At 36.5% G+C, this 27869-nt stretch overlaps 1 protein-coding gene across 1 annotated transcript in view; it reads left to right on the forward strand.

Moving 5' to 3' along the window:
• Positions 1-2131: 2131 nt before the first annotated feature.
• LOC150083651 (U3 small nucleolar RNA-associated protein 14 homolog A) overlaps positions 2132-27869 on the forward strand; it is a 114970-nt gene continuing 89232 nt past the window's right edge. The window contains exons 1-4 of the mRNA XM_090377418.1: positions 2132-2189; positions 7000-7077; positions 12342-12420; positions 27007-27068. Coding sequence (XP_090233544.1) covers positions 7049-7077; positions 12342-12420; positions 27007-27068 — 170 coding nt within the window. The 5' untranslated portion in view covers positions 2132-2189; positions 7000-7048. The remainder of the gene's footprint in view (positions 2190-6999; positions 7078-12341; positions 12421-27006; positions 27069-27869) is intronic.

Raw genomic sequence — 27869 nt, forward strand, 5'->3', positions numbered from 1 at the left:
AGCTGTGGAGTATACCCCATACCTCATCCTCGACCTGTTCATTCACTGCCTGCAAACAGAAGTCTTTCTCTCTGATTGGAAGACAGCTAACATATGCCTGATTCTGAAAAACCCAACCAAGCCTCCAGAAATCCCCTCTTCATATAGACCGATTGCCCTGTTATCTGTGCTAAGCAAACTTTTCGAATACCATCTACACAGTAGAATTACAGTACATTATAATGCAGTAAATTATTCTCTACAAGCCAATATGGTTTCAAACAAGGATACTCAACAATTGACACACTCCAGAATATTCTCATAACTGCCACAAACTCCAATAGAAAATATTTCCTGATTATTGCCATAGACATTGCTGGCGTTCGACTCACTCTGGAGGTCGAGCGTCCTCAGCCGACAAAGACATGCCTGTCTTCCCGAAAATCTAACACCATAAGAAGCTACCTCACAGCTAGAGAAATAAATGTCAATGCACCATGCTGCAGAGTCACCGCCAAGTTTACAGGGGCTGTCCCCAAGGCTCGGTACTGGGGCCACTCCTTTGGAATGTTGTATTTGACGACTTCCTCGCCACTCACCTGAATGAAGTTAACTCCCAGATCTGATCCTAGCCGTGTCTGCAGACTGCAGAGCGCAACTAGAAAATTCTGCAAATCAAGCTCTCTCGATATTACAAAACTGGGCAAGGGATCACAATCTTCAATCTCTTCAATGAAGACTAATTCCATCTTACTGAAAGGCTCCCTCAGGAGACGTGCACGAATTAAAATAAACGAGACAGTACGTTTTACTACTGCATTGAAATATCTAGGAATAATCCTGGACTCATGACTTACATTACTCCCACATTTGAAACATTTGCAGAAAAAGTTAAGGAAATATACTGCCTTGGTCGCCAGAGTTACGCGGCGGGATCGGGGCCTCAACCGCCGCACTCTCTCGCTATTCTACAGAGCAGAATTTCTACCGACGATTACAAACGCTGCAGGGATATGGTATCCGAGAGAAAAAAATAGCAGTAAACAGAAAAAGCTCGAAACTATTCAAAGATTTATCCTTCTTACCATTACCAGGGCCTGCCGTACTGGCAGAGCTTTTCACAAGAAGATCCCTACCGCTGGAACGAACGTACACTTGTCTAACTTGTCTTGCCAAAAATTCAAGAAGGACTGTTAACTTGCTACCATCGATATTTGCAAGTGAACTCTGTCCCATGAATGACAACACTGTTTTGGACTTTCCTGATTTAGACCCTTCACAAACTATGATATTATGCAGATCTGCTAACCCAGTGACTAAAGGGACGGGAGCCCTGAAACCGCCCCCAAGTCAGACTGCAGTGAACATACATCTCTAATTTTGACTTTTCCACCAACCAATTACCCGCTGGCTAAAGGCAAATTTCCGCACATCTATCCTACAACCATCTTTACTCAATTTGAATTTATGCCCTCTCAGGTGATTATTCTGAGCAAGAGGAAGAATCCAATCAGCATTGAGCATGCTCAAACCATTCAAGACTTTATACACTTCAATCAGATCACCTCGCAGGTGCCTAGTCTCTAGACACTGTAATTTGCAAAACGTAAGCCTTTCTTCGTAAGAGCAATGCTTTGTTCCATTCACTAATCTTGTTACCCTTCTCTGTACTCGTTCCAGCAGCTCTACATCCTTTTTAAATGAAGCCTCCAGACCTGTATACAGTACTCAAGGTGTGGCCTGACCATTGCCTTATACAAGGGGATATTCACCTCCTTATCCTGCTAGAAAAATTCCTGTATATCATTCCTCTTGCTCAGCTTCGTAATCTGAGCAAGAGGAAGAATTCCATTAGCATTGAGCCTGCTCAACCCATTTAAGGCCTTCAATCAAATAACCTCTCAGGTGTAGATGCTTCAATTTGCAGGATTTAAGCCTTTCTTGGTAAGAGGACGCCTTCGTTCGTCTCAACAATCTTGGTGCCCTTCTCTGTATTCGCTCAAACAACTCTACATCCTTCCTAAAATGAGATTATACGCAGTATCAAGGCGTGGCCTGTCCATTGCTTAATACAATGATTATCCCTTAATACAAAGGGATAATCATCTCCTTTTCCGTACTAACAAAATTCCTGAATATCAAGTGGCGCTGTTGTTCCTGGTATGGCGTCAATGATGAAGAGCATATGTTGGTCACGTTGTTTATTGTAGGTAAGATAGTGTTGTTTTCATTCAGAGTGTGTATTTTATTAAATTGTCGGTCAGATAGGCGAGCGTATTCCACAAGCAACTGATGCCAATTTTGCAATTGTCCTGCTTTAAGTTGGTGCCGTGAAAGTGTGCTCTGATCTGCACGATTGTGCTCTGATCTGCACGATGTGAGTCATCACTAACGTGCATGTTTGCGAGATCGAAGCCAGGAGTTCTCAAGCAGTGTAATACCGTGGCCCAGTAGGTGCCAAATGGTTTTGTGCGATCCCCACACCTTCATATGTAAAACTAATCATTATATTGAGGTTAAAATTGGACAATAAATAAATAACCCAATAACTTTGATAGCTAATATTTTATTGGAATTAAACAAAGCGTATCAAATTTGGAATCGTAGTAAAAATAAATGCGGTTAACTAATGAACAGACATCAGATAAAACTTCATTAAGCTTAGATTTTTTTTTATCACGGGTACACCTACCAACACTGATAAAAATAGAAAAAACATAATAGCGTAAAGAGCATGTGAGCTGGAAAAGTAGCTTATGTTTTGTGATTTGGTTAATGAAGCGAGTGTTAATAACGTATCTGAGATTTAACCTTGATTTTTACTGTGAACGAAGATGATTTTTTTATACATTATACAGTCAACTGTATCCAGCCATGACCCCTCCTCTAAGATGCTTGAGACACCTGGGGGTTGCACCCCACAGTTTGAAAAATGATGCCGTACACCAACAAGAAATGCATTGTTTGTTGTTAACTCTGAAGTTGGTTTTTTAAGCAGTGCATTGCATTGTAAAATTTTCTGACAGCAGAAGGTTGTACACTTTGGGTGCACCTCCAGGATTTTTCTTTGGGAATGGCTGGGAAGCACAGATGCTGCTTAGACCTTGGGAAAAATTACTGTTTATTTGTTTTGATCACATGCTTTGGGGGAGGGCTCACAGCCACTCCCCTACGTATACTCTCCCATACATTGCATACAAATTCTGTTTATTTAAACACATGGACAGGTTTTATTAATTAACTGTGCATCTTCATGAGCTTGGCCTTGGTACAATGTAATTTATTTGTTTTTACATCATTTTTTTTTCCCCTCTTCTGTGAGACTCCACCTGAACTCAGTTTACAGACATAATACATGGGTAGATGAGGTAATTATTGGTTGTCCCTAATATGACAGTTCTAGTTCTTTCCATTTGAGTTCTTTCTGCTTGGGAAGATGTTTTACAGCATGAGATGTTACTGTTGTTAACAACACTGAAGGGGCAGCTACTGACCATTAGCTGCCATAGTTTGGTAACTTGATAGTCTGTGCAGATTCCAAATTGTAATATATATGTAGTCAGTAGTTATCTTTTAGAGAGTGTGAGCATAGTCACCTGTCTGTGGCCTTGGGATATTTATTGTTCTTGGCTGCAGTTATGCACATTTCAAGACTAATCTTTTACACTACTACAAAATATTAAACAACCATTGTTAACATGTGCTGATGTAAAATAAATAAAATAAATTTTCTGCTTATACTCCAGGACAACCACTTAAGCTCAGAGCAGTTCACAAGATAGAGAGAATACAAGAGCATCAGCTTGAACCATGGTAAACTCAAACATGTATATGTACTACTGTACCAAGTACTGCAACTTTCATTGGTTTGTATATCCCATATGTCATCTAAATGAAAACTAAGTAGCATAGAGGATTATGTCCTTTCAAAATAGATACAGGTCTTTATCTTTTGTGGAAAAGGTTATATTGTTAAAGACTCTCAACACTGGGACTTTGGTGAAGAAAATGTATAAAAAATTTTCACTTTTCTCCTTCCACAATATAACATACACAGTATATATTGGAATGGGAAATAATTTTACTGTACTACAAAATGTGTGCTCTATATTTACTGTACTTTTCTATGTACCTTTCTCTTGGAAAAAAGGCTACACTTGTGAAGCTTTTTTTTAAAAGGCTTCATAGGGCTACAAGTGGAGTCTTGTGTAACTTAAAAAAAAAGCTACAAGTTGTGGTATAGAAATGCAATTTTTTATGGCGTTTTTTTATGACAAGTGGGATTTGAAAAGTTTATGGGCTGAGTATGAAAGGATAGTGGTTCAATGTTAAAAATTTCTGTACTTGATGCATAACACTTTAAATAGTAACTCATCAAGTTTCATCCAGTTTCAATGACATCTTTTTTTTATTATTTAGGTCCTGAAGTCAACAAAGTTGTGTGAATGAAGAAAGACTGATAAAATCAGTCACCTTGCAGCCATCCAATATTTGGAAAAAAAGGAACTGACACCAAAGGCAATTCATCAGGATACATTGGAGGACGATGCCCCTTCTATTCCATGGTTGAGGAGTGGGCAGCAGAATTTAAATGAGGAAGGGAGAGCCTGGAAGATGACCCACACTGCTGAAGACCCACAACTTCCATCACTCTAGAAGTTGTTGATGGTGTGCATGATGTGGAGAAGAGTAATCGATGAGTGACAGTTTGGTGCATTGCTAGCTTCCTGGACATCTCATCTGAAGGTGTTGTAGTATTAATATTAGCAAATGATGCAAGAAAGAAAGCTGATAAAGCAACAAACTCTTCCCACACCACCTGTCCACACCTTCTAATAATTTGTCTAGTTAGTTCTTCCCTGAATTTATTTAAACTATCCTCTTTCACAACAACAGATAGAATTTTGTTCCAACAACCAACCACCCATTGGCTGAAGGCTGTGCCACATAATAACAGAGGTTCTCACTACGAAAAAAGGTTGGTATGATAGGTCCCAAAGCTGTTGACACCAGATCAAAAATGTACAAGGGTTGTCAAGTGAACATGTGCAGCATTTTCAAGCAGATCCAGCAAATTTCCTTGCAAGGTTTGTGACCATGGAAGAGACATGGATCCATCACTTTCAGCCAGAGACAAAGAAGCAGTCCAAACAGTGGAAACAGCTCTTATTCTGCCCCCCCCCCCCAAGAAAGAAAGTTAGTTCCTTCTGATGGCAAGGTGATGACATCAGTTTTTTGGCCGAGAGAGTGTTGCTAATGGATTACCTTCAGAAAGGCCAGACAGTCCCAGGGGCATATTGTGCAGACCATGTGAGATGTTTGCATGAAAACATTAAAGACAAGTGCTAAGGAAAACTCTTCAAAGGTGTCTTGTTCCACCAGGATAATGCACTTGCTCAAAAGTCTGTCCCTACCATGGGGCTGCACTGCATGAGTGCTTTGAAATCTAGGACGATCCCCTATATTCAACAGATCTACCACTATTGGACATTTGTCTGTTTTCTAATTGAAAAAAATACCTGGCTGGCATCCATTTTTCCACAGACAGTGACGTCACTGCTGTGGTGGATGCATTCCGGGAAGCCCAAGAGAAATATTTCTTCACAGCTGAATTGCAGATTACTGTTAAAAATGTATTGACCCCATTGACTTTTCAAACCCCTTTGTATAATAGACCATTTGAAATCTGAAATCCAAAAAATTCCAGAATCAGCTTCCAAGTTTACTGGATTTGAAAGGTTTGGCTGTATGTCTAAATGAGTAGCGAAGTATTGTTGGGATGAAAGACAACTTAAGGGTTGGACAGGTACCCAGATAAAATCCGATGTTTTTTTTTAAGGGAGATATTGAATCAGCCTATTATGGATGTCACTTATGTTTCTCTGCAGTCCTGACTCACTAACTTTATTTTCAATTTTAATTTTAGTCAGCTTTTCATGAATCAGTGTATCCATTCTAAGAAGGTATAAAATCTGACTTTTGAAATGAGGTAAAGATATATGAGTTTATTTTTAAAAGGACCATTGATCAAAATGTTTTTCACTATAACATGTAGACATTTGGAAGATATCTTCACTAATTGATTGGAAATGATATTTCGTTTTGCACCATTGGCAACATTGAGTTTCTGCAACTGTTTTATATTTTCAAAAGGCTGTTATGCAGAATACAATAATTAAATGTAATGTTAGTCTTTTTCAAGCTGTTATTCTGCTTCCCTTAAAATTTTTGATTTGGTCAAATCAAGTTGCTTCTTTTTCTTTTTTCAAACCATGGCAATCAAAGTGACACATGAATACTGCAAATGGGGGTGGGGGTAACTTTAATAGGAATAACACAGACAAGTAGCCTTGAAGGTAAAGGATTGCTTTGAGTGGCATGACAGTGTAATGAATATGAAAACATAATGTGCTGGTTACCCATCAATAGATGCTTCTTGCCTCCTTTCCAGTAATACTAAGTACCTGCTGAGTGACCATGGCAGCTTAATTGGCACAATGCTGTGCATCTGCTACTTGCTTGAAGTTGTCCACATTTGAATCCCATTAACCTCTCCAAAGTTCTCTTCAAATGAAGGCAGAGGGAGTAGCTTCCTACTCTTTCAGTTATTCTCAGTTTTTCTGAACAATATACAAGTCTATAAAAATGAACACTTATAGACAACTACACAATATAGACATGAGCAATAAGCTTGGATGTTGTTTTTAAGGATGAAATTAAATACTGAGGGTTTATATTTTTGTATATGGGGGGATGAAAAGTAACTGTTTGCAAAAACAAGTTTGTGTCATTGAAAATATCAAAATGAGGCCATAATGAACATATTTGTGCTGTTAAAAGTAAAACAGACAAAAAATTTTTCATTAAATAGAGGGGGGGGGAGGAAGTAAGTTTACAGTGGAAATCATTGGTTATAAGATTTATGTTGCCAAAAGTGAAATGTTAAAAATTATATCATTAAAAGTTATAATGTTAATTTTTTATGAAAAGTATTTTATTTAATGGTGTGTTATATTTTAGGTCTGATACCCTTCATGGAAAGATAGCATTTACTAAATGATTTCAGAAGATGGCCAGTGATATTTTGTTCACAGATGTGTAAGTTATTAATTCATAATTTTTCATTCATAATATTTACTACTCCAAAATGTATTACTTTTAGGGCTGGTTCATCTAAAAATTAGTGGTTTACTAGAAAACCTTTTTTGTAATTGAAAAGGATGGAGTGATTTTAATGAAACATTTTTAAGATGTGTTTTTAAAAAATATTTCCATCTTGCCTTTATTTGTTTTTTCTGATATAGCTTTTGTAATTATAAAAAAAAACATACAGGGAATGTTTAATAAATTCCATAGATGACAATGCTTTTTAAAAGAGGTCTGATTGTTGGCAAAGATATATGCATACTTGCATGCATGCACACACACTATAATATACTAAAATATAATACACTAAAAATTGCATATAAACTAATGTAATACATGAACTGGTACACTATGAAGAAAAATAGTTGATTAAAAAGAAACAAAATAAAATGCATCACAACCCACCATTTAACACTGTAAGTTAAATTTAACCCTTGTTGTGTTAAGCGTTGGGGATTGAGCAATTGCATATGTTTATATTAATATCCATGTGAATATTAATATAAACATGCTATATTTGACATTCACATGAATATCAGTGTCTTGATGTTGTAAATATTGGTATGTTTTAGTTGTTTCAAATATTAATTATTAGCAACAATAAAACTTTGATGGAGTCAAAACCATTATTAGTTTTGGAAAGATAAATTTGTTTATATGTTCATGGTTACAGATGAGGAATTTGTCTCTTTTAACTGTAACCATCAGTCGAATAGGAAAACATTATGTAAGAAGGAAATATCTTTAGCTGCCAGCTATGATAATGTACCAAGTTACGGTGCATTTTTTGCAGAAGTTTTGTAAAAAAGGATCCTACAGTTTGGTTATCACATTCAGGGGAGGCGACTCATTGATTGTGTACTAATAAGTTGTTTATTATAAAACTCATAGGAGACCAAATTACCAGATTTGGTCTCCTATGAGTTTTCTTTTTCTTAAATTAAAGTCACCAAAATATATATATATTTTTTTCCAATATTGAAAAACCATGGGAAAAAGAACAGTTAATTGTGGTAACTTACTTAATACAAATTCGGGGGAGGCACCCGAATTTGTAACCCACCAAGTTTCATTCAGTTTCATTAATGTCTTTTTTACAAGCCCTGAAAAAAACAAAGTTGGCTGAATGAAGAAAGATTGACGAAATCAGTTACCGTTCAGCCATCCAATATCTGGGAAAAAAGGGACTAACACCAAAGGCAATTAATGAGATATGGTTACAACAGTGGAGGAGGATGCCCTTTCCTATTTCATGGTTAAGAAGGGAGCGGTAGAATTTAAATGTGTAAAGGAGAGTCTGGAAGATGACCCATGTTGTGGAAGACCTGCAATATCCATCATTGCAGAAGCTGTTGGCAGTGTGCAATGTCTAGTGGCAGTGTGCATGCTCTATTGATCAAAAAGTGACAGTTCCGTACATTGCCAGAATCTTGGGCTTCTCATTTTAGTGTGTACCACATAATAACAGAGGTTCTTGCTTGAAAAAGGTATCAGCACAATGAATCCCAAAGCTGTTGACAGCAGATGAAAAATGTAAGAGTTGCAAGTCACAGGAACATTTGCATCATTTTCAAGCAGATCCAGCAAATTTCCTTGCAAGGTTTCTGATCATGGATAAGACATGGGTCCATCACTTTCAGCCAAAGATAAAGAGGAGTCCAAACTATGGAAACACAGCTCTTCTCACCCTCCAAATAAAGCCAAATTGATTCCTTCTACTAGCAGGGTCATGATGTCAGGTTTTTGGGATGCCGATGGAGTGTTTCATTAACAAAGGCACATGATGCAAGAAAGCAAGCTTATATAGCATCAGCCAAAAAAAAAAAAAAAATCCCTTATTTCACCCATCCACTCGCTCTAAATGTTTGTCAAGACTCTAAATAATTCAAGGCTCTAAATGTTTGCCTTGAATCTATTTAAGCTATCAACTATCAATCCTACAATCTAACCTAAACTAACCATGCTCAAACCATTCAAGGCTTTATACACCTCAATCAGATCACCTCGCAGGTGCCTAGTCTCCAGACACTGTAATTTTGAAGCCTTTCTTCATAAGAGCAACCCTTTGTTTCGTTCACTAATCTTGTTGCCCTTCTCCGTACTCGTTCCAACAGCTCTACATCCTTCTTAAAATGAGGTCTCCAGACCTGTATACAGTACTCAAGGTGTGGCCTGACCATTGCCTTATACAAGGGGATAATCACCTCCTTATCCCTGCTAGAAAAATTCCTGTATATCATTGACAAGACACCATGAGCTACTCTTGCAGACTGTCTGCTCTGCTCAGAAAACTTCATATCTGCCGCACAATTACCCCCAGGTCCTTTTCATTCTCTACCACTGTCAGTGTGGTACTACATAGTTGATACGTTACTCTGGGATTACTGCTTCCCATATGTAGTACTTTACATTTGTCAATGTTAAACTTCATTTGCCACCTCTCAGCCCATCTGCTCAACTTTTCTAGATCCTGTTGCAGTAGTGTACTGCCATTAACAACCCTGCCAACCTTCATATTGTCTGCAAACTTGGACATTAAGCCTGATATACCATCATCAGTATCATTTATAAATACAGAAAACAACACTGAACCCTGAGAGACTCCACTAATAACGTTAGTCCACAAAGAGCAGTGTCCATTGATTACTACTCTCTGTCTTCTCCCACTCAACCATCTCTTTATCCATAGCAGCAATTTGCCTCCAGTACCACACTGCTCCAATTTGTGCAGTAGTCTTCCATGTGCAACAGTATCAAAGGCTTTTCTAAGATCCAAATATATGATATCAAACTTATTCTTTGCATCCAGTTCCTTTGTGACTACATCATAGTATCCAATCAAATTAGTCAGACAAGACTTCCCCTTAACAAACCCATGCTGTGTCCGAGCTATAACTGAAGTCTTGTCTAGATGATCCTGCAATGCTTCTTTAACCAGTGCCTCCTGCTCACAAGTCTGTCACTGCGATAGCTGCACTGCATGAGTGCTGCTTTGAAATCTTAGATCATCCCTTATAGCTACCAGATCTAGCACCATCAGACTCTTTTGCATATTTTCTAATTTGAAAAAATACTTGGCTAGCAGTCATTTTCCCACCGACAGTGACATCATTGCTGCAGTGAATGCATTCCTGGAGGTCCGAGATAAAACTTTCTTTGCAGCTGAAATCAAAGCAATGCAGCATTGGTGCATCAAAAGTGTATTGATTTTCAAGGGGACTGTTGAAAAGTGACATGTTACAAGATCTTTAAATAAACCCTTCAAACTCAGGCCACAAACTTTTCAAATGCCCCTCTATTTCTATGCTGGCTCTTCTCTTATAAGGGCTGATGTTCATAAGTTATTATAAGAATGATTCAGTTATGGGTATTCTTGTAGTTTCATAAATTCATTATACATAATTACATACATAAATTGTATGTTTAGGAATAATTATTTAATGTGATACATTTAGAATCAGTACAAATCTGTAATCAACCTGCAGAAAATTTTTATAACTACACATTTCATAGAAATTTATGTTAAAATCTGCTACACAGTAGCTTCATGTGGTTATCATATGCCTAGCTACACATCATTCTCCTTAACAGCCATTTCAGCCCATCATTCATGAAAGATCCGAGTTTGAATCCTATCAGAAATTGGAGGGATTCTAAATGCCCTCTTCAATCAGGGCTGTAGTTAGGGCATCTAGAATGGAGTTAGTAAGGTCTTCTACGCACAGTGAGTTATTTTTTAGCCTGCATGCAAATTGACCCATGAACACATGTCTGAACAAACATAATACTGAACTCACATGAACTAGAGTAACTGGTATGCTGTAACTTGAGTAGCCAGTGAGGTAAAACTTTCCAAGAATACATTACACATCAGTAGGGTTTTGCCATTGTGAAGTACACACATCCTTCACTTAATTTATATTACATCTTTTATATTTATCATGAGTCTTCAGTGCTCTAACAGTTTCAAGTTCTAACTATTCTTCCTACAAATATTATTTTGACATGTTTGGTTATTTCTGTATTTAATATGCATGTTATGCACCTAACATATATTTGGTATGTATTCTATTTAAAATTATAAATTGTATTGTAATTAAAAATGCGCGTGAAGAATTACATCTGTGAGAAAAAAAAGTTGAATAATTTGATCGAGAATGTAAGCTGGCCTTTATCGCATTATTTTCTATGACAAAATGATAAGATATGCATTCGCATTGTATAAGGTAATGGTTGGGGCATATCTTGAGCACTGCATGCAGGTCTGGATGTCTTATTTTAATGCCTCAGCTGTCATGAAAAGGATTTTCACTTCAAGGGGTAGAATTTTTCTGAAAAAATTCTGCCTCTTGAACCTTGTACAATCTCTCTCCAGGGACAGATTGATTGATAAAGCTTTCATCATAAACTCTCCTGTCATGTCTTGGCAAAATTCCAGACACTTTCAAATTCAGCCATAATTCATGGCTTTTTCTCAACACCACTTTGTACTTGTTAAGCTTAAAAATTCCTGTGCTTAATATCATTAGTGCCAATGTGCAATATCACATTTCATGTACAGTATCACATTTCATATTCTTAAAAGATGATAATTTTTCTACAATATCACTAATTTTTGTCTCTGTTCTTGTTCTTCTCCTTATTGTTTAAAATGAAGTGAGGAATACTTCACTTCCCTGACAATAGAATCACTAAGAATACCAACTGTGGGACAAGCACATCTTGCTTGTGCTGATCCTAGGGCAATCTATTACATGAAGCTCTAATAATGAAGTGGGAAGCTGAATGCTTGAAGTTTTTATTTTCTGAAAATGCATTCTACTTACATTTTCTGATGCAGCACCAAGAATTAGTGAATATCACAAAATTTCACATGTTTTTATGAGGTACCAAATATGACAGATAAAAACAAATATTAGATGATTTGAGATAACTATTTTGTATAATTTCAATTTTCATACAGTCATTATTAATATTTTGTGACTTAAATTTCTAAAAGAAACATTTCTCATATGAATGTGTTTGCAAAAACAAACAGTTTTATGATCTGCAATTGTACCATGAAATTTAATTCAGATTAATTTGATAAGGAATGGGTAAATGCAACAAAGTTAGGTATTTATTAAGATATTATATTGTCCAAAAACTTAATATCCTTTGCATGTATTAAAATTTATATTTAATTAATCCAGTATACTTGTCTTGTTATTTTTTAGACTGTTAGGGGATAAGAAGGAGGAAGATGAACTGGCACTTAAATTTAGTGAAAGTGAAGAGGAGGAGGAGAAAGAAGAGGTATGTGCAAATCTCGTTAGGTGGTAGTTAAGTTAGTTGAAATGTTTAAGAAAGCAATTAAACCATATTGAAATAATTTAACTTTTTATTTAAATATTACTTTTTTGTTCTCCGATATTCTAATATTCTCCAGTTTGTATTTATTCAATTTCACTATGATATACACCGATGAGCCAAAACATTATGACCAGCGAGTCATTATGCAAATCAAAGCAACTGCAGGTGAACTACGGTGCGTGCATGGGTTGGGACATGGTATAAAAACCACCTGATACTGAGCTCCGTTAATCAGTGTTACTCTTGTTCTTCAGATGGGAAAGGCAGCGGAGTTAAGTGAGTTTGACAAAGGCCAAATTGTAATGGCCAGACGACTTGGTCAGAGCACATCCGAAACGGCACGGCTGGTGGACTGCTCGCGGTCACCCACGAACCGCCAGCGAGGTGTTGGAAGACCACGGCTCGTTAATGCTTGAGGTGAGCAAAGGCTCTCCCAGATGGTACATGGCAACAGAAGGGTGACTGTGGAGCAACTCACCGGTAATTGGAATGCTGGTGACAGTACATCGAACCCTGCTGAAAATGGGGCTGCGTAGCCACAGGCCGCTCCAAGTGCTCATGTTAACCATGGTTCACCGGTGACAGTGCCTGCAATGGGCACATGTGCATCGAAACTGGACCTTGAGTGATTGGAAGAAGGTCGTCTGGTCCGATGAATCACGTTTTCTGTTGCACCATGAGGATGGTCGGGTTCATGTGCGTTGTTTACCCGGGAAAGTGATGGCGCCTGGATGCACCTTGGAATGAAAACAAGCGGGTGGCGGTGGTGTTGTGCTTTGGGCAATGTTCTGGGTCCAGTCATCCATGTGCTGGGCACTCTGACATCTACCACCTACCTAAAATTATAATATAACAGAGGGTATCCCCAAGGCTCTGTCCTGGGGCCCCTTTTTTGGAACATTGTTTTAGATGAATTCCTGCACACCAATCTGCAAGATGTCTCCACCCAGGCATATGCTGATGATCTGATTCTTACTCACCGACCTCGGGCCGACCAGGCTAGCCGGGTGGGTGCTTAGCAACCCAAAGGTTGCGGGTTCGAATCCTGCCTCAGGCATGGATCAAAGTACTGCAAAAACCTTGGGAGGTGCATTATGGCCACAGAAGCCGATGCACCAACAACTACAAAAAAAAAAAAAAAAGATTCTTACTCTGGCGGCCGACTCCCATAGACAACTAGAAGACACAGCAAACAAAGCCCTTATCACTCTCCAACTTTGGCCTGACCAGCACCACCTGCAGATTTCACCGGACAAGACCAACTCGTTTTTACTGAAGGGAACTATGCAAGTCACCAGACTTCCCCTAATTAAAATCCAACAAATGACCATAAAACTATCCATGGAGCTGAAATACCTGGGGAAGTAATTCTAAACAGAAACTTATCATTCACCCCGCATCTGATTCATCTCCACCAAAAAATTAGAAAATATGGTGCCATGGTTAACAGAGTTTCTCGGCAAGCCTGAGGCTTGAAACTGCGAAAACTAACCCTTTACTATAAAGCAGTATTTGTACTGATCATCACTTATGTGGCAGGAGCTTCGTTTCCCAAACGACAACTGCAGTAAATACAAGAAAATTAGAATCAATCCAGAGCACCATCCTACTTTCCATCACTAGAGCTTGCTGCACTGTCAGCACACATGCCTTGCAGGTGCTGGCCGGTAGTGCACCAGCCAGCACCCCTGGACCTAGAGGTAGTCAAGTGCAGATTACTACATTACCTCTCCAAGGGAAGATCCCTTGCCTGCATTGACTTCACCACTGACTCTGCAAATACTGTCAGAGTGGAAAAAGCACGACTCACCCTTCACCTTCAAAGGACATGGCAACTGAGATGGGACCAAACCACAAAGGGATCCACACGAAGAAATTCATCCCTGAAATCTCAAGAATCTACCCTGAGCTACCCACATGGTTCTCACTGGGACTCCATTCCACCTTCCTTCTTATGGGGCACGGGTCTTTCAAAGCTAAATTGGCCTGGTTTAGGATTGTGGAAGACCCAGATTGCCATTGTGGCTCCCCTGGAACATCTCCTCTACCACTGTGATATTTACGAGGACCTTAGGCACTCTCTTATGACGAGAATTCACTACATCCCCATGAATATGGAGCACCGCCTGCTTGGCACAGCTGAAGAATACACAGCCCTCACCACTTTTGCAAAGGACCCTACCCAGAATGTAAGAGATCTGGGAATTGGAATGTATTCTGGCATCCATCACCTACTTGAAGACTGCCCCGATCATTAACCTATCTTGGACAGAACCTCTGTCCCATGAATCACACCAAATCGGACCAGATACCCAAACTGGACGCTTTACCAACAGTGACAGTGCTCTCTACTGCCAATTTCTGATGGCGATCTATACCAGGCTCCCTTGACTGGTACCTTTTTCTCCCTTTTTCCCCAGCAGGGGGAGGGCGAGAAAGCAGTCCTGTCTCTTTTCCTGGTGGGGCATGGGCCTGCCTCACTGAACATCCTGGGGTCGCCTTCTCTATCATCCCCATACTTCTGCCTTTTCCTCCCAGTCTTCAGTCTCACCCCCCATGCCACACCGCTTGATGAATCAAGTCGTGGCGGGGCTGGACCTGGGTGAAAAGACACTACCCAGGACTAAAAGGAGTTTAAAATGGACCAAAAAACTAACAACACAAGATTGGAGAAAGTTAATTCCAATAAATCTGATGACATACAACTGAACATGTCTCAGGCTGAGAGAATGAAAATCAACAGCTCTCAGCCTACTGTTCTTTTTTTTTTGGTTATACATTCGTTATCAACACAACCCATTGGGATATTATCCCCATTCTTAGTCCAGAAGACTATAGAGTCCATGGTTGGGTCACCAAAAATGATAAAACGATTACAATCAGGTGATCTCTTAGTAGAAACCTCACTAAGTCATCAATCTGAGAAATTGCTGAAAATAAAAACCTTTGCAGGACTGCCATTTGAAATTATCCCACATAATTCCCTTAATACATCAAAAGGTGTTATTACTGAATGGGACCTTTTGACTGTTTCAGAGGAAGAGTTACTGTGCGAGCTAACAAAACAACAAGTTTTAGGAGGATAATGATGAAGAAAGAGGCATTCTTACTCCAACCCGGTCAGTTATTCTCACCTTTAGCAATCCTGCTCTTCCCCATTCAGTTAAAGCAGGATATTTAAATTGCAAAATCCGACCATTTATACTGAATCCAATAAGGTGTTACAACTGTCAGCGATACGGACACTCTAAAGCAACATGTCGTAGTGATCCCCATCTGTCCGCTCTGCGGATCGAAAGAACACAATCAAGCAAACTGCACCTCCTCTACACCACTCTGTCCAAACTGTCACAGAAATCATCCTGCTTTTTTGAAGACATGCGAAATGTGGATATTGGGAAAACAGATACAAAAATACAAAGTAGAAAATAAAGTGTCTTATCCGGAAGCAAGAAAACAGATACTTGCAATCAAACCTTCACGTTCCTATGCTTCAGCGGTGAAAAGACAGCAAACTATAGACACTCAAACAGAGGTGGTAATACCTTTAAATCAAATTATAGACTGGAGTAAAGTAATATTAATGACAAAAACAACTTCACAAGAAACATCCAGTGCTAAAGAGCAAGATACTTCCGTGCCTGGAAAGCAGAAATCAAAAGTAACATCTTTAAAAACAAAGCAAACAGCACCTAGTAAACCGTGTGAACAGAAACAAACAAACATAGATGAAATGGATACAGATAAACAGAGAGAGAATGTACTAGAACTACACCCTGCAGAAGATATTGATACACCTCGTCCTAATTTTCCAAAGAAAGATAGACCCAAATATGATAAACGAAAAAACTCAGAAGCACAGTCAGATTCAACAAATCATTCCGAGACCTAAATATTGCAACATATTATTATACAATGGAACTGTCGTGGTTTACGTGGAAAATTAGATGAAATAAAAGATATTATTCAGCAGTATAAACCGGTCTGCATTTCCCTTCAGGAGACCGATATAACACCTCAATCTGCACCCACATTTCAAAACTATACACTTTTCTGGAGAGACAGAAATAATAACAGAACTGCCAAAGGAGGAGTGGCAATCTTGGTGAATACTAATATACCAGCTAAGCAAATAACATTAAAAACCAACTGAGAAGCAGTAGCAGTGAGAATAGCCATCAGAATTTCTATCACAATCTCATTGCTTTATCTTCCACCAAATATTCCTCTCTCCAGATCAGAATTAAACGATCTTACTATGCAACTTCAACCTCCCTATTGCCTTATGGGAGATATGAATGCCCATCATCATTTGTGGGAATCTTCTCACACGGACAGCAGAGGTAACTTAATCGAAACTTTCCTAGATGATCAACAACTGAATTTACTGAATACCGGATCTCACACTTATATCAGTTTGGCTACAGGTAATCACTTCTGCAATAGACTTAACAATATGTTCTCCATCAATTTATCCCAGTATAGAATGGTTCGTATTAAATGACCCTTACACCAGTGATCATTTTCCGATAGTATACAGACACAATCGACTCTTATTGTTTCCATACAGACACAATCGACTCTTACAGAAGGAACCAGAACAGTATGGAATTTTAAAAAAGCTAATTGGAGTAAATATATGCAATTAATCAAACTGGATAAGCAATTAATAGAAACCCTGCCAATAGATGATGCTGTCTTATATATCAATGATCAACTGCTAGAAGCTTCCAAAGCTACAATACATCAAATAAGTAAGGCAAGGCAGGCACGGTACAACTCTTGGTAGAATGCAGAATGTGCAACAGCAAAAACAAAACAAAATCGTGCATAGAATAGATTCTGGAAATATCCAACTACCCTCAATTTGATTGCATATAAAAAAGCCAATGCTGAAGCGAGGAGAATTCAGAAAAAAGCAAAGAAAAATTCTTGGATCATGTTTGCTTCCACACTTACTAGGAGCTTGAGTCCTTGTTTGGTGTGGAAAAAAATTCTGATTTTAAGTGGAAGATATCCAAGCACACAATCTCCAATCTTCCATTGGAAAGGGCAGGACGTTTTTGCAACAGACCAGATATCAGAAATTCTGGCTGAATCTTTCGCTTCCATATCAGCAGTTACAAGCTACTGCACTGACTTTCAAAAATATAAAGAGCAAGCTGAACAGAGTAAGTTGAATTTCTCTACCAAGACATCTCATTCCTATAATCTACCTTTTCTAAAAGAGGAATTACTTACAACCATTACAAAATTGCCTAATAGCGCACCAGGTCCCGATGGCATTTATTATACTATGATACAACACCTAAACTCTGATTGTCTGGAAATCCTACTAGCTCTATATAATAGAATTTTTCTGAACAAGCTGTATTCATCCATATGGCGGCATGCAATTGTCCTTGCATTTCCCAAACCCAGAAAAGATCCTTCCTATACATATAATTATCGCCTGATTTCACTGACCAGCTGCTTAGGGAAAATCCGTGGACGAATGGTGCATAATAGACTTACGTGGTTGCTGGAAAAAGAGAATGTTTTATCACCCCACCAATTTGGATTTAGGAAAAAAAGATCAACACTTGATCTACATGTCAAAGTGGAAAAAATATTAGAAACTCATTTATAAGAAAGCAACATATGGTGATGGTAAATCTAGATCTTGAAAAAGCTTTTGACACAACATAGAGATTCAGAATTCTACGAGATCTATTTCAGTTGGGATATAGAGGACAACTTCCACACTTTAAAGAAAAATTCCTTGCTCAGAACATTTCAGGTACAATATAAAGGCTGTTTATCTACAATATATATACAACAGGAAGGGGTCCCCCAGGGCTCAGTATTAAGTGCAACACTGTTTGCACTGCGGGTGAACAATATCACAAAGGTTATACCACTTTGTCCATATGGACTCCAATTGTCCATAAACAAAATAGAAGCATGGACTAAAAATAATGGATATAGAATATCTGCTGTTATACACTTCTGTAAAATGCGTGGTCTTCATCCTGAACCGGTCTTATACTTAAATAAAATTGCTCTACCTATTGTTCAAAATTTCTCCTTCTTAGGCTTAACATTAGATAGAAAACTAAACTTTCATGAATATATACTAAGACTTCGAACTAGTTGCCTCTTAAAACTTAACATCTTGCACACAGTATCTACAATGGCCTGGGGAGCTGACAGGTACACATTACTACTATTATAAAAAACTTTGATTAGCTCTCATTTGGATTATGGATCTCCTATATATGCTTCAGCAAGAAGGAGCATCTTATGTCGCCTAGATACCATTCACCATAATGTTCTCCCCATAGCTCTAGGAGCATTTAGAACTTCACCAATTTACAGCCTGTGTGCAGATGCATCGGAACCCCCGCTGCACCTTCAACGAGATTACTGTGCATGTATGCGGCAAAAATATACAGTCAGCCATCACATCCAAATTAGTCCATTATTCACGATCCACTATGGACGAGTAGTTATGATTGCAAGCCAAATGAAAATAAACCAGTAGGGCTGCATCTCAGACACTTAGCTCGAGTTTGGGAAATACATTTCCAGCACATTTCTGCAGTAGATATAAACTCAGAACCTCCTTGGATTCCGACTGTGCCTTTGTCCATATCACATCTTACAAACATGAATAAAAAAGCGATCTCTACAATCATTATACAGAAGCTCCATGCACTGCACAGTTTTGAAAATAGAAACAGTCATCAGATTTACACAGATGAATCAAAATCTAACGACTCAGTATGTGCTGCAGTAGTTTTACTGGTGCCTCCATAGCCAGGTGGGAAGGAGCAGCAGTGCATTGCACACGCTTCTTGATTAGACCAGGGTTCAAGCCCGTCACCACCAAATACGGAGGATGCGGAAAGGTCAGGGAATGACCACCGCATATCCCGTAGCAATATGGCCTTAGTTGCTAATGCTCCTAAAAACCAAATAACAAACAACAAACAGTAGTTTTACCGGAATATATTATATCTGTCTCCTTGCCTCGTGTTTGCAGAATTATATGCTATTAAACTAGCGCTGGATGATATTACCGAGCATCAACTTCTACCTGCTCTAATCTATACTGATTCCCTTAGTGCAGTAGCAGCTTTACAGAATAGCAAATATTCCTCAAATTCCTTGATTCAGCATATCCAAAAACAACTCAGAGTTTTGCATAAAGCAAGAAAACAAGTGTCTATCTGTTGGATTCCCAGCCATGTTGGAATCCCAGGAAATAATCATGCAGACCAAGCAGCAAAAAATCCAGATCTTAATATACAAGATAACTTTCAGTTTGTACCATTTGCAGATTATAGGGATGTATTTCGTATCAAATATACTTCCATTTGGAAATAACTTTGGAGGGACCAACCGTGCAATAAACTTCCCAGAATAAAAAAAGATCTATGTTCGTGGAATTCTAGCTCACATACAAATAGACAGGAGGAAGTTATATTAACAAGACTGTGCATTGGGCATACCTTCCTCACTCACAAACATTTACTTCTAAGAGAAGATCTGTCTGTCAGATACAACTTACAGTAAGGCACATCCTGATTGATTGTCCATCCTACTCAGCCATTCGAACCACATCCTTCCAATCATTAGCAAACTTGCAAGCTCCTCTAACCCTCTCTCATGTACTTGGTGACAAAGCAAACCTAAGTGAACTCTTTATATACATTAAATATCTAGGAATAATAAATACACTGATATATCCATCCATAAATCATTAAAATGAACATAATGACACTGACAGACACATATTGGCCACAGTTGCCCTTGTGTCGTGAAATTTTCATAACAACAATGAACAATGTCCTCACTTTCCAAAAGCATATCAACAGCTGCCGTGCGATGGGGTGTGGCGCTATCATCCATAAACACGAACTAGGGGCCAATGGCACCTCGGAACAGATGCACATGGGGAAGGATTATCTCAGTAGTAGCATGCACTGGTTACAGTACCGCCTTCCAGTATCTAGAGTTGTGTACGTCCATCCAAGATAACACCTCCCCAGATGAGAACACCTCGACCACCATATCAATCCCTTTCAGTGATGTTTGCAGGGTGATACCGTGTACCAACCTCTAGCTGACGTCCAGAATCGCTGCTGAGACTGAATCTACTCTCATCAATAAATAGTACCTTACCTCATTGCACTGCTGTCCAGTCCTTGAGTTCGATGCACCACTGTAAACGGTGCCTCCGATAGGTAGGTGTTAAAGGGACACAGTGTACTTGCTGTCCAGCAAACAGTCTACCTTTGTGGAGTCGCCTGGCCACAGTAAACTGCGATATCCTGCATCCTGTGCTCCTGTGCAGCTGGTTTGCAATGGATCCCGCTGTCTGGTGTTGGTCCCTCTTGCTCTGCAGGAGTATATAGCAGTCATCATTGGGCGTTGTTTTTTGTGGACAACCACCACTGGTCCTTCTGACGGCCGACTGCATGTGAAACGATGCTATAGGTGATACCGAACTCTGCAGCTACACTCCTCTCACTTCGACCTTCCTTGAGCTTCCCAATTATTCGATTCTGGGTAAAGTCATCCAGATGTTGTCTACTGGCCATTTCGTTGTTTGTAGCATTGTATGAAACCAATCGAACGTCTGTAAAAATCGTGCTCACCATTCAGTAATTTGCACATAACTACTGCTTTTATCTGTTTATGTGAGCCCTCTTATCACGATTCAAATTTTTGCATGTGCCAGCTTTCTACTGAGCGGCCACAGTTGTGCAAATCACACAGGCTGTTTCGTTTGATTTTGTAGTTGTAACCTTTAGAAATAGTGTTGGTCCTTAAGTTTTGCCCACCAGTGTATATCCCTGATATGCCAAAATTACAAAAACCACATAATATCATAATATCCTCAAAATAATAAAGAAAAACAGTTATATATTTTTCAATTAATTAGTTTTTTTATATATATTAGTTATATACATAAAGAAATAGTTATATATTTTTAATTAGTTCAATTAAAAACTTTATCTGGGCACAGCAGTGAAGTAGCCAGAGTGGCACATAAGAAAAGGGGAAAAAAATGCATGTTATTGTACTGTAAAAACTGATATATATTTCGTAGGTATTATAGTTGATGCTGATCCCTTCACCACTTCTCGTATTCTGTCTTTGTCTTTTATTATTGTGTTCACTGTTGACACTGACAAATCTAAATTCAGCACGATACTTGTTAATGTTTGACTATTTTTATACATCCTTATTATTTTAATTTTCTGATCCAAATCAATCGCTTTCCTTTTCTTGGTAGTTATACTAGTACTGCTGTCACTTATTCTCTTAGGCAGCACCATGGTAACGGTCAACATGAAATTTTCTGTAAAGAATTTCATGGGGTTAAGGCATAAACACACTATTATCACCTCACGAGATCTCACATTTTACTAAAGCACATTTCTGGAGGTCACTACCATGAAACAATAATAACAATTTGGACTTCGATCTTATTGCATTTGCAATAATACCGATAGCTGGAATTCTGTCAGTTTTAACATTGTTATGGTGAAATGTGTGTCCCCTTCACTGAAATCTTCAGTCATATAAAAATACATAAATCAATTTTCAGAACCTTCTCTTCATTCCTATTTTTTTAAGATTCATAAACTTGTTACTCCATATCTCACTTGCACAATTTGTGCATGCCGTGTTTGTCGTTATTGATTGCTTATTTTATTTTTTTTTTTTACTGTTTTAATTTTACAATCCAAAAAAAAAAAAAAAATTTGAGTGAAAAAAAATTTACACAAGTCCGAAGTAACCTTAACCTTAAAATATTTAACATAACCTTAAAATATTCAATTGTAAAATTATTAAAGGAATGCATGTAGGCAAAGCAATCTGTTCTCCTAGCCTGCATTTCAAATATTTATTAATGTGTGGTGTCGGAATATTTTATAAAATTAAAAGCATCAATATATGGTGTCTAAATTTGCATATGTCAATCCAGATCCTGTTATTACATTAATGAATGCTATTAAAATTAATCATCTATTAATAATAATATAAATATAGAATTAGAGTATCAAATTTTATTATCTTGTAGATGACTGACCAATGCCAAGAAATTTTAAAAGATAAAGAAGTTGCAAAAAAGTTAAATCAGGCTATGAAAAAAGAAAAAAAAATTATTAGAAATTCTTGCTGAAACATCAAGGCAGTCCATTCTTAATTGTTTTTTAATAAAAAAAAAAAACCTAAAATCATTGTAAATGAATCTACTTCTACTCTCAGTTGTAGTTTTCTTTGTAACTAAAGAAAAAGAAACCAATAAGACAGATATTCTAGTCCAAAATAGTGAACCAGAAGAAAACTTTATTAGTGTAATAGAATGTAAGGAGATTTTTATCATGTGAATACAAAGAAAATACCAAAAATAATAATATAAGAAAGGATTCAGAGGAAAGCCAAAAACCATATGACAAAAAAAATATATAATGATGAAATCATTGAAGAAGTAATTTAAAGAAAGCTGAAGAACACAAAATTTTAGAAAAGAACAACAAAAGTGAAATTAATAGTGAAACCAATGACACTTAATGTGCGGTTTTAAATAAGTTTGTCGCACCAAATCCTAATTCATCACAATCTGAAAAATTGATATTTTTATCATATCACCCTGTACAACTGAACCAAAGAGATTTTAAAAAATAAAACATTTCCTTTTTAATGAAATTAAATTGTATTTTTGACATATGCCCAATAATGATAAAATATCAAGACAATGATTGGTGTATAACCATTCCCAGCGAATGAATTTTGTTACTGGTTTCGATAACTTTAAAATAATTTACGATAGAGTAAAGGATCGTGAAAATTCTAATGGACTTAAAACTATTGTAGATACTTTTTTTCATGTGAAAAAACATTGTAATATAGAAAATTTCATTAAGAAAGATTTAGAAGACCAAAAACGAGATGAAGTAAGGAAAAACAGATTAATACTATTAAGACTGATAGATATAATATACTTTATTGCAAAACAAGAAATAAGTTATAAAGGAATGAATGAAATCTTCTAAACAACAGAATAAGGGAAAAGGGAAATTTTTTAGACTTTGTTTGCTCATAGCTAACTTTTAAGTAACTTATTGTCGTAGTGACAAGTTACTTAAAGTTATGTAGAAAAATAACTGAAAAACTCAAATAAGAAAGTGCTGAAGGTAGAGGCAGTATATTAATTGGTAACCCTTCTGAAGTAAAAGTATTATTAATGAAATAATGCTAATTATTTTATTAATGGTATTACTCAGAAGTATTTAATTAGCATTATTTTATTAAATACTATTAATAAAATAACTCGCTACACATAGTATTTTTGTTTACAAATAGATAGTACACAAGACATCAGTGTGATAAAGCAGTGCTGAGTGATAATTAGATATGTAGAGAGTGAAGGAAAAGTAGAAGAATGACTACTAACTATTTTAAATTTAGAAAAATCAACAGGTATAGCTTTAAAAAATTATTTACAAAATGTCTTAAAAGAACATGATCTTCAGGGGGGAAAAAAATATATAGTCCGTTGTACTTTTGATTGTGCTGCAAATATGTCTGGCCAATGTATTAATAATAGCCTTTAAGCTCACATAAAGGATTCTTCAAATAGTCTTCTGGGATTGAGAATGTTCTGATTCATAATAACTGCAATAATACACCAACCTTATAACTGAAACTTTATTAAAATAGGAATAATATAGTGTAAGACCAGATCAAATTGAAATGATAAAATAAAATATACTGATTGTACAATAAAAGCAATAAGATAAAATAAAATATAAAGAATAGTAATTACACTATATGGAATAAAAGCGATAAAAACAACCATAGCTTTCAGAGCTGACTGCCTCTTTTATCAACAGTAAGACTTAAGACTTAACTTGTCATGTTACATCCTTAAATAACACAGGATCACGGCTCGCAGCACATGTTACCGTAGGAGCATGAGCAGTCCTCACATAAAGGAAATGTCATCAAATGCTATATATACATAGTGTTATGTACATATTTTAAATGTAGTTGTATGTGATAGTACACAATCATATGTAAAAATAAAATCATATTTTGGGTTAATATGATTAACCCAAAATTAATATTAATAGAATAGCATGCTTTTTTCTGAATCCTGTGTAATATTTTCTATTTGGGAAAACTGCATTAAAAAGATAATAAAGTAAAAAGTCTTAAAAAGATTGCTGAGACAATATGGTGGAGCAAAAGTAATGCTCTTTGTACTTTATTTGGCAATTTTCAAAATAAAAAAAAATTAGATTTATTCCACAGTTCTGGAAGTATTACAAGAAATATTGAATAGTACTGATTTTGATGAAAAGACATGCTCAGAAGCATCCTCATTTTTACAAATATTTTATAAAAATGAAACTGTTTTGCTTTCCTTTACTTTATTACAATTATTTGAAAGTTTAACACCAACATCTAATTATTTAGAGATGCAAGGCATAGACTTCATGCAAGTTTATGATATTGTAATAATCTCAAAAAATATAAAATAAAAAATATCTTCCATAATTTTGAAAAAGTGAAAGAACAAACAGATGAATTTATTAAATATCTAAAAGATTTTGAATCATTTATGAACCATACTACCCTGCTGTTAGACCCAGAAAGGTAAAGTGAATGCCCAGGAAATCATACTACAGGTTGACCATCATTAATCCGGCCACCAGTAATCCGGTTCCGCCGCTAATTCGGACATAATTTCCAGGAATGTAATTTGAAATTTCCCGGTTCGGCGCACCGACCTGCCACTACTGTTTTGGTGGCGTTAGTTGCAGCATCTGCTGTTGGCACGAACTCGTAAACACTGGCAAGTCATTCCCACTCGTTATTCTGCATTTATTATTATAACCTGCTCACATTTAGCCCCAGCCATGGTTCCAATGCATAAAGGAAGTGCCTCTCGTGGTGTAAAACGCAAACACCGTACATTGTCCGTAACAGATAAAGTTGAACTTCTGAAAAACTCGACAGCGGTGTATCTGTGAGAAGTTTAACTCTGCTTAATTGTAAATTCTAGCAATTTCTCTCAGTTCCTCTTATCTTAGTAATTTTCTTTCAGCCATTCCTTTTTAGATTTTTTTTTTTTTACAACACACTTATACAAACTTGCAGAAAAACAACACAATATGATGGATAATACAGCGTGCTAATGAACTTGTTTTCACAAAATCTCTAACAATACTGACAAACTTATTGCGATGTTTAAGAGTTTACTTTATCGTAATTAGTTTTATTGCAGCATGCGCACCACGCGTGCAATAAACTAATCACAAATGACCTTCATATGTATGCTGTAATAGCATCACACGTATGGGGCTGACACAGCTTCTCAAGAAATAAAGTAACCAACATATGTGGCACGTTGGCCACATATATGCGACATAAAAAAATACTTTTTTTTTAAAATATTTTAAGCGAAACAACGATAACACTGACATTACAATATTTATTTTAGAATTACTAATCAAATTATTCCCTAAATATTTTTTGGCCTCCTGGGGAATTTTTTTCTTAAACTAGCTTGGCAGTCAACATTTTAAAGGTAGAAGGAGGTGGTTAGCTGTTGGATAAAATGTATGTGCTAAAATAACCACCGGTGATCTGGCAAACTCGCTAATCTGGCACCCCACAGGTCCCAACGCTGCTGGATTAGTGATGGCCAACCTGTATTTCCTTATAAAGAGTATGAGGTAGAAATTTACAATTTAAAATTTAAATTTAAAACTTTAATTAATAATGCAGTAACAAGCATTGAATTACGATTTGAAACAAATAAAAAAAATTATGAGGATTTTTTTCTTCCTCGGTCCAAGAAATCTATATATTATAAATTAATTAATAAATAAACAGTGATAATAACAAGCCATTGTTTTCTGTATTGCAACAAACATCCATTCTATATTGCAAAATATTAATGTTGACTATACACAACTGTGGGATTAATTGATTCACTTTAGTGAAAATTGTCAAAATTTAGAAATAAAAAAAAACTGAATTGTGCCTTAACACCAAACTCATGATAATTCATGCAAAGGTTGCATTCATTGCATATTTAAAGTTATTAGACAATACAATATTCATATTTGCACATACTCTAGTTTATATATGGCATACAAATGTATATTGGCACTGCCATCCACACAAGTAGCATGTGAATGTGTATTTTCAATATTAAAAATAATGAAATCGCATTTACATGCCAATGTGAGGGAAGAAATTTTACAAGATGAGCACTAGGCTTGAAAAGGGATTTATTGACCAAACTAATGTAGTATGGCTTTTAGGCAATACTGGATATGATTTTATAACAAATAAATTTTGAAAAGAATTTCTTTCATTGAAGTAGTTATTAAATATTTTGTTTTTGAGTTAATTTTTTTTTTATTTGATGTACTTAATCTTCTGTTAAGCATAATAAATATATTTTGATATTCATTTTTTATATATATATATGTGGTATGAATTTTATTTTACTTATAGGGAGGTGATGATACCAGGCATAAAAAAATGATAGAGGCAATTAAAAATCTACAAGGAAAGAGGTAAATTGAAAAGAATGTAACAATCACCTTTTATAGCATGTGCTTTTTGTCAAAAAATCTTATTTTTTTTGTTGTTAATATGTAATTTGTGTGATAAAACCAGATTCACTAAACTTGCATAAGAAATGTTTTCTAATTTAGTCAGATATCAAAGAAAGTGTAGCCAATATGGGTATTAGATAATATGAAGACAATGGTTATTTTGAAATAAGTGGCATTTAACAGCTGTTAAGATAATTCAAAATAAGCTGTTAAGATAATTCAGATAATTCAAAATCCATGTAATTTGAAATGAAAGTTATTCATTCTGGGGAGTTTGGGCTCCATTAAAATTCATTATTTGAACATATAGTTAAGTTACATTTTCTGATATTCTTAATATGAATATTATCTAAAGGAGCGATATAACCTATATTGCCTTAAAACTATGATATTAATGAAAGTAGATTAGTTAGAAGTGTTAAAATAATGAAGGAATTAAATTGGAAAAAAAGAAAAATATCCAAAAGAATTTGTGTTATCGTGGATCATTAAAAATAAAAGCCTAAAATTATGAACATCAGATTGTAAGCAAGAGTTTTCACAGATTCCATCTTCTGCTAATGTATGAATTAAAAGCAAGAAGAAGAAAATGCTAAATTTGTAAAATGGAAGGTTTGTTGTTCTCTCTCCTTCCACAAATTCATTTGGCAATTAAGCTTAGGTTTCTGTGAGTGAATAGGAAATACCCAGTTTTGCTATAAACACTGGCACTGGTTTGTGAACAGCCACTAAATACACTTTAAGTTCTAACATGGTATT

This window comes from Mastigoproctus giganteus, chromosome 7 (assembly GCF_048544385.1).
Source record: "Mastigoproctus giganteus isolate SK-2022 chromosome 7, ASM4854438v1, whole genome shotgun sequence".
In the NCBI taxonomy this organism is placed as follows: domain Eukaryota; kingdom Metazoa; phylum Arthropoda; class Arachnida; order Uropygi; family Thelyphonidae; genus Mastigoproctus; species Mastigoproctus giganteus.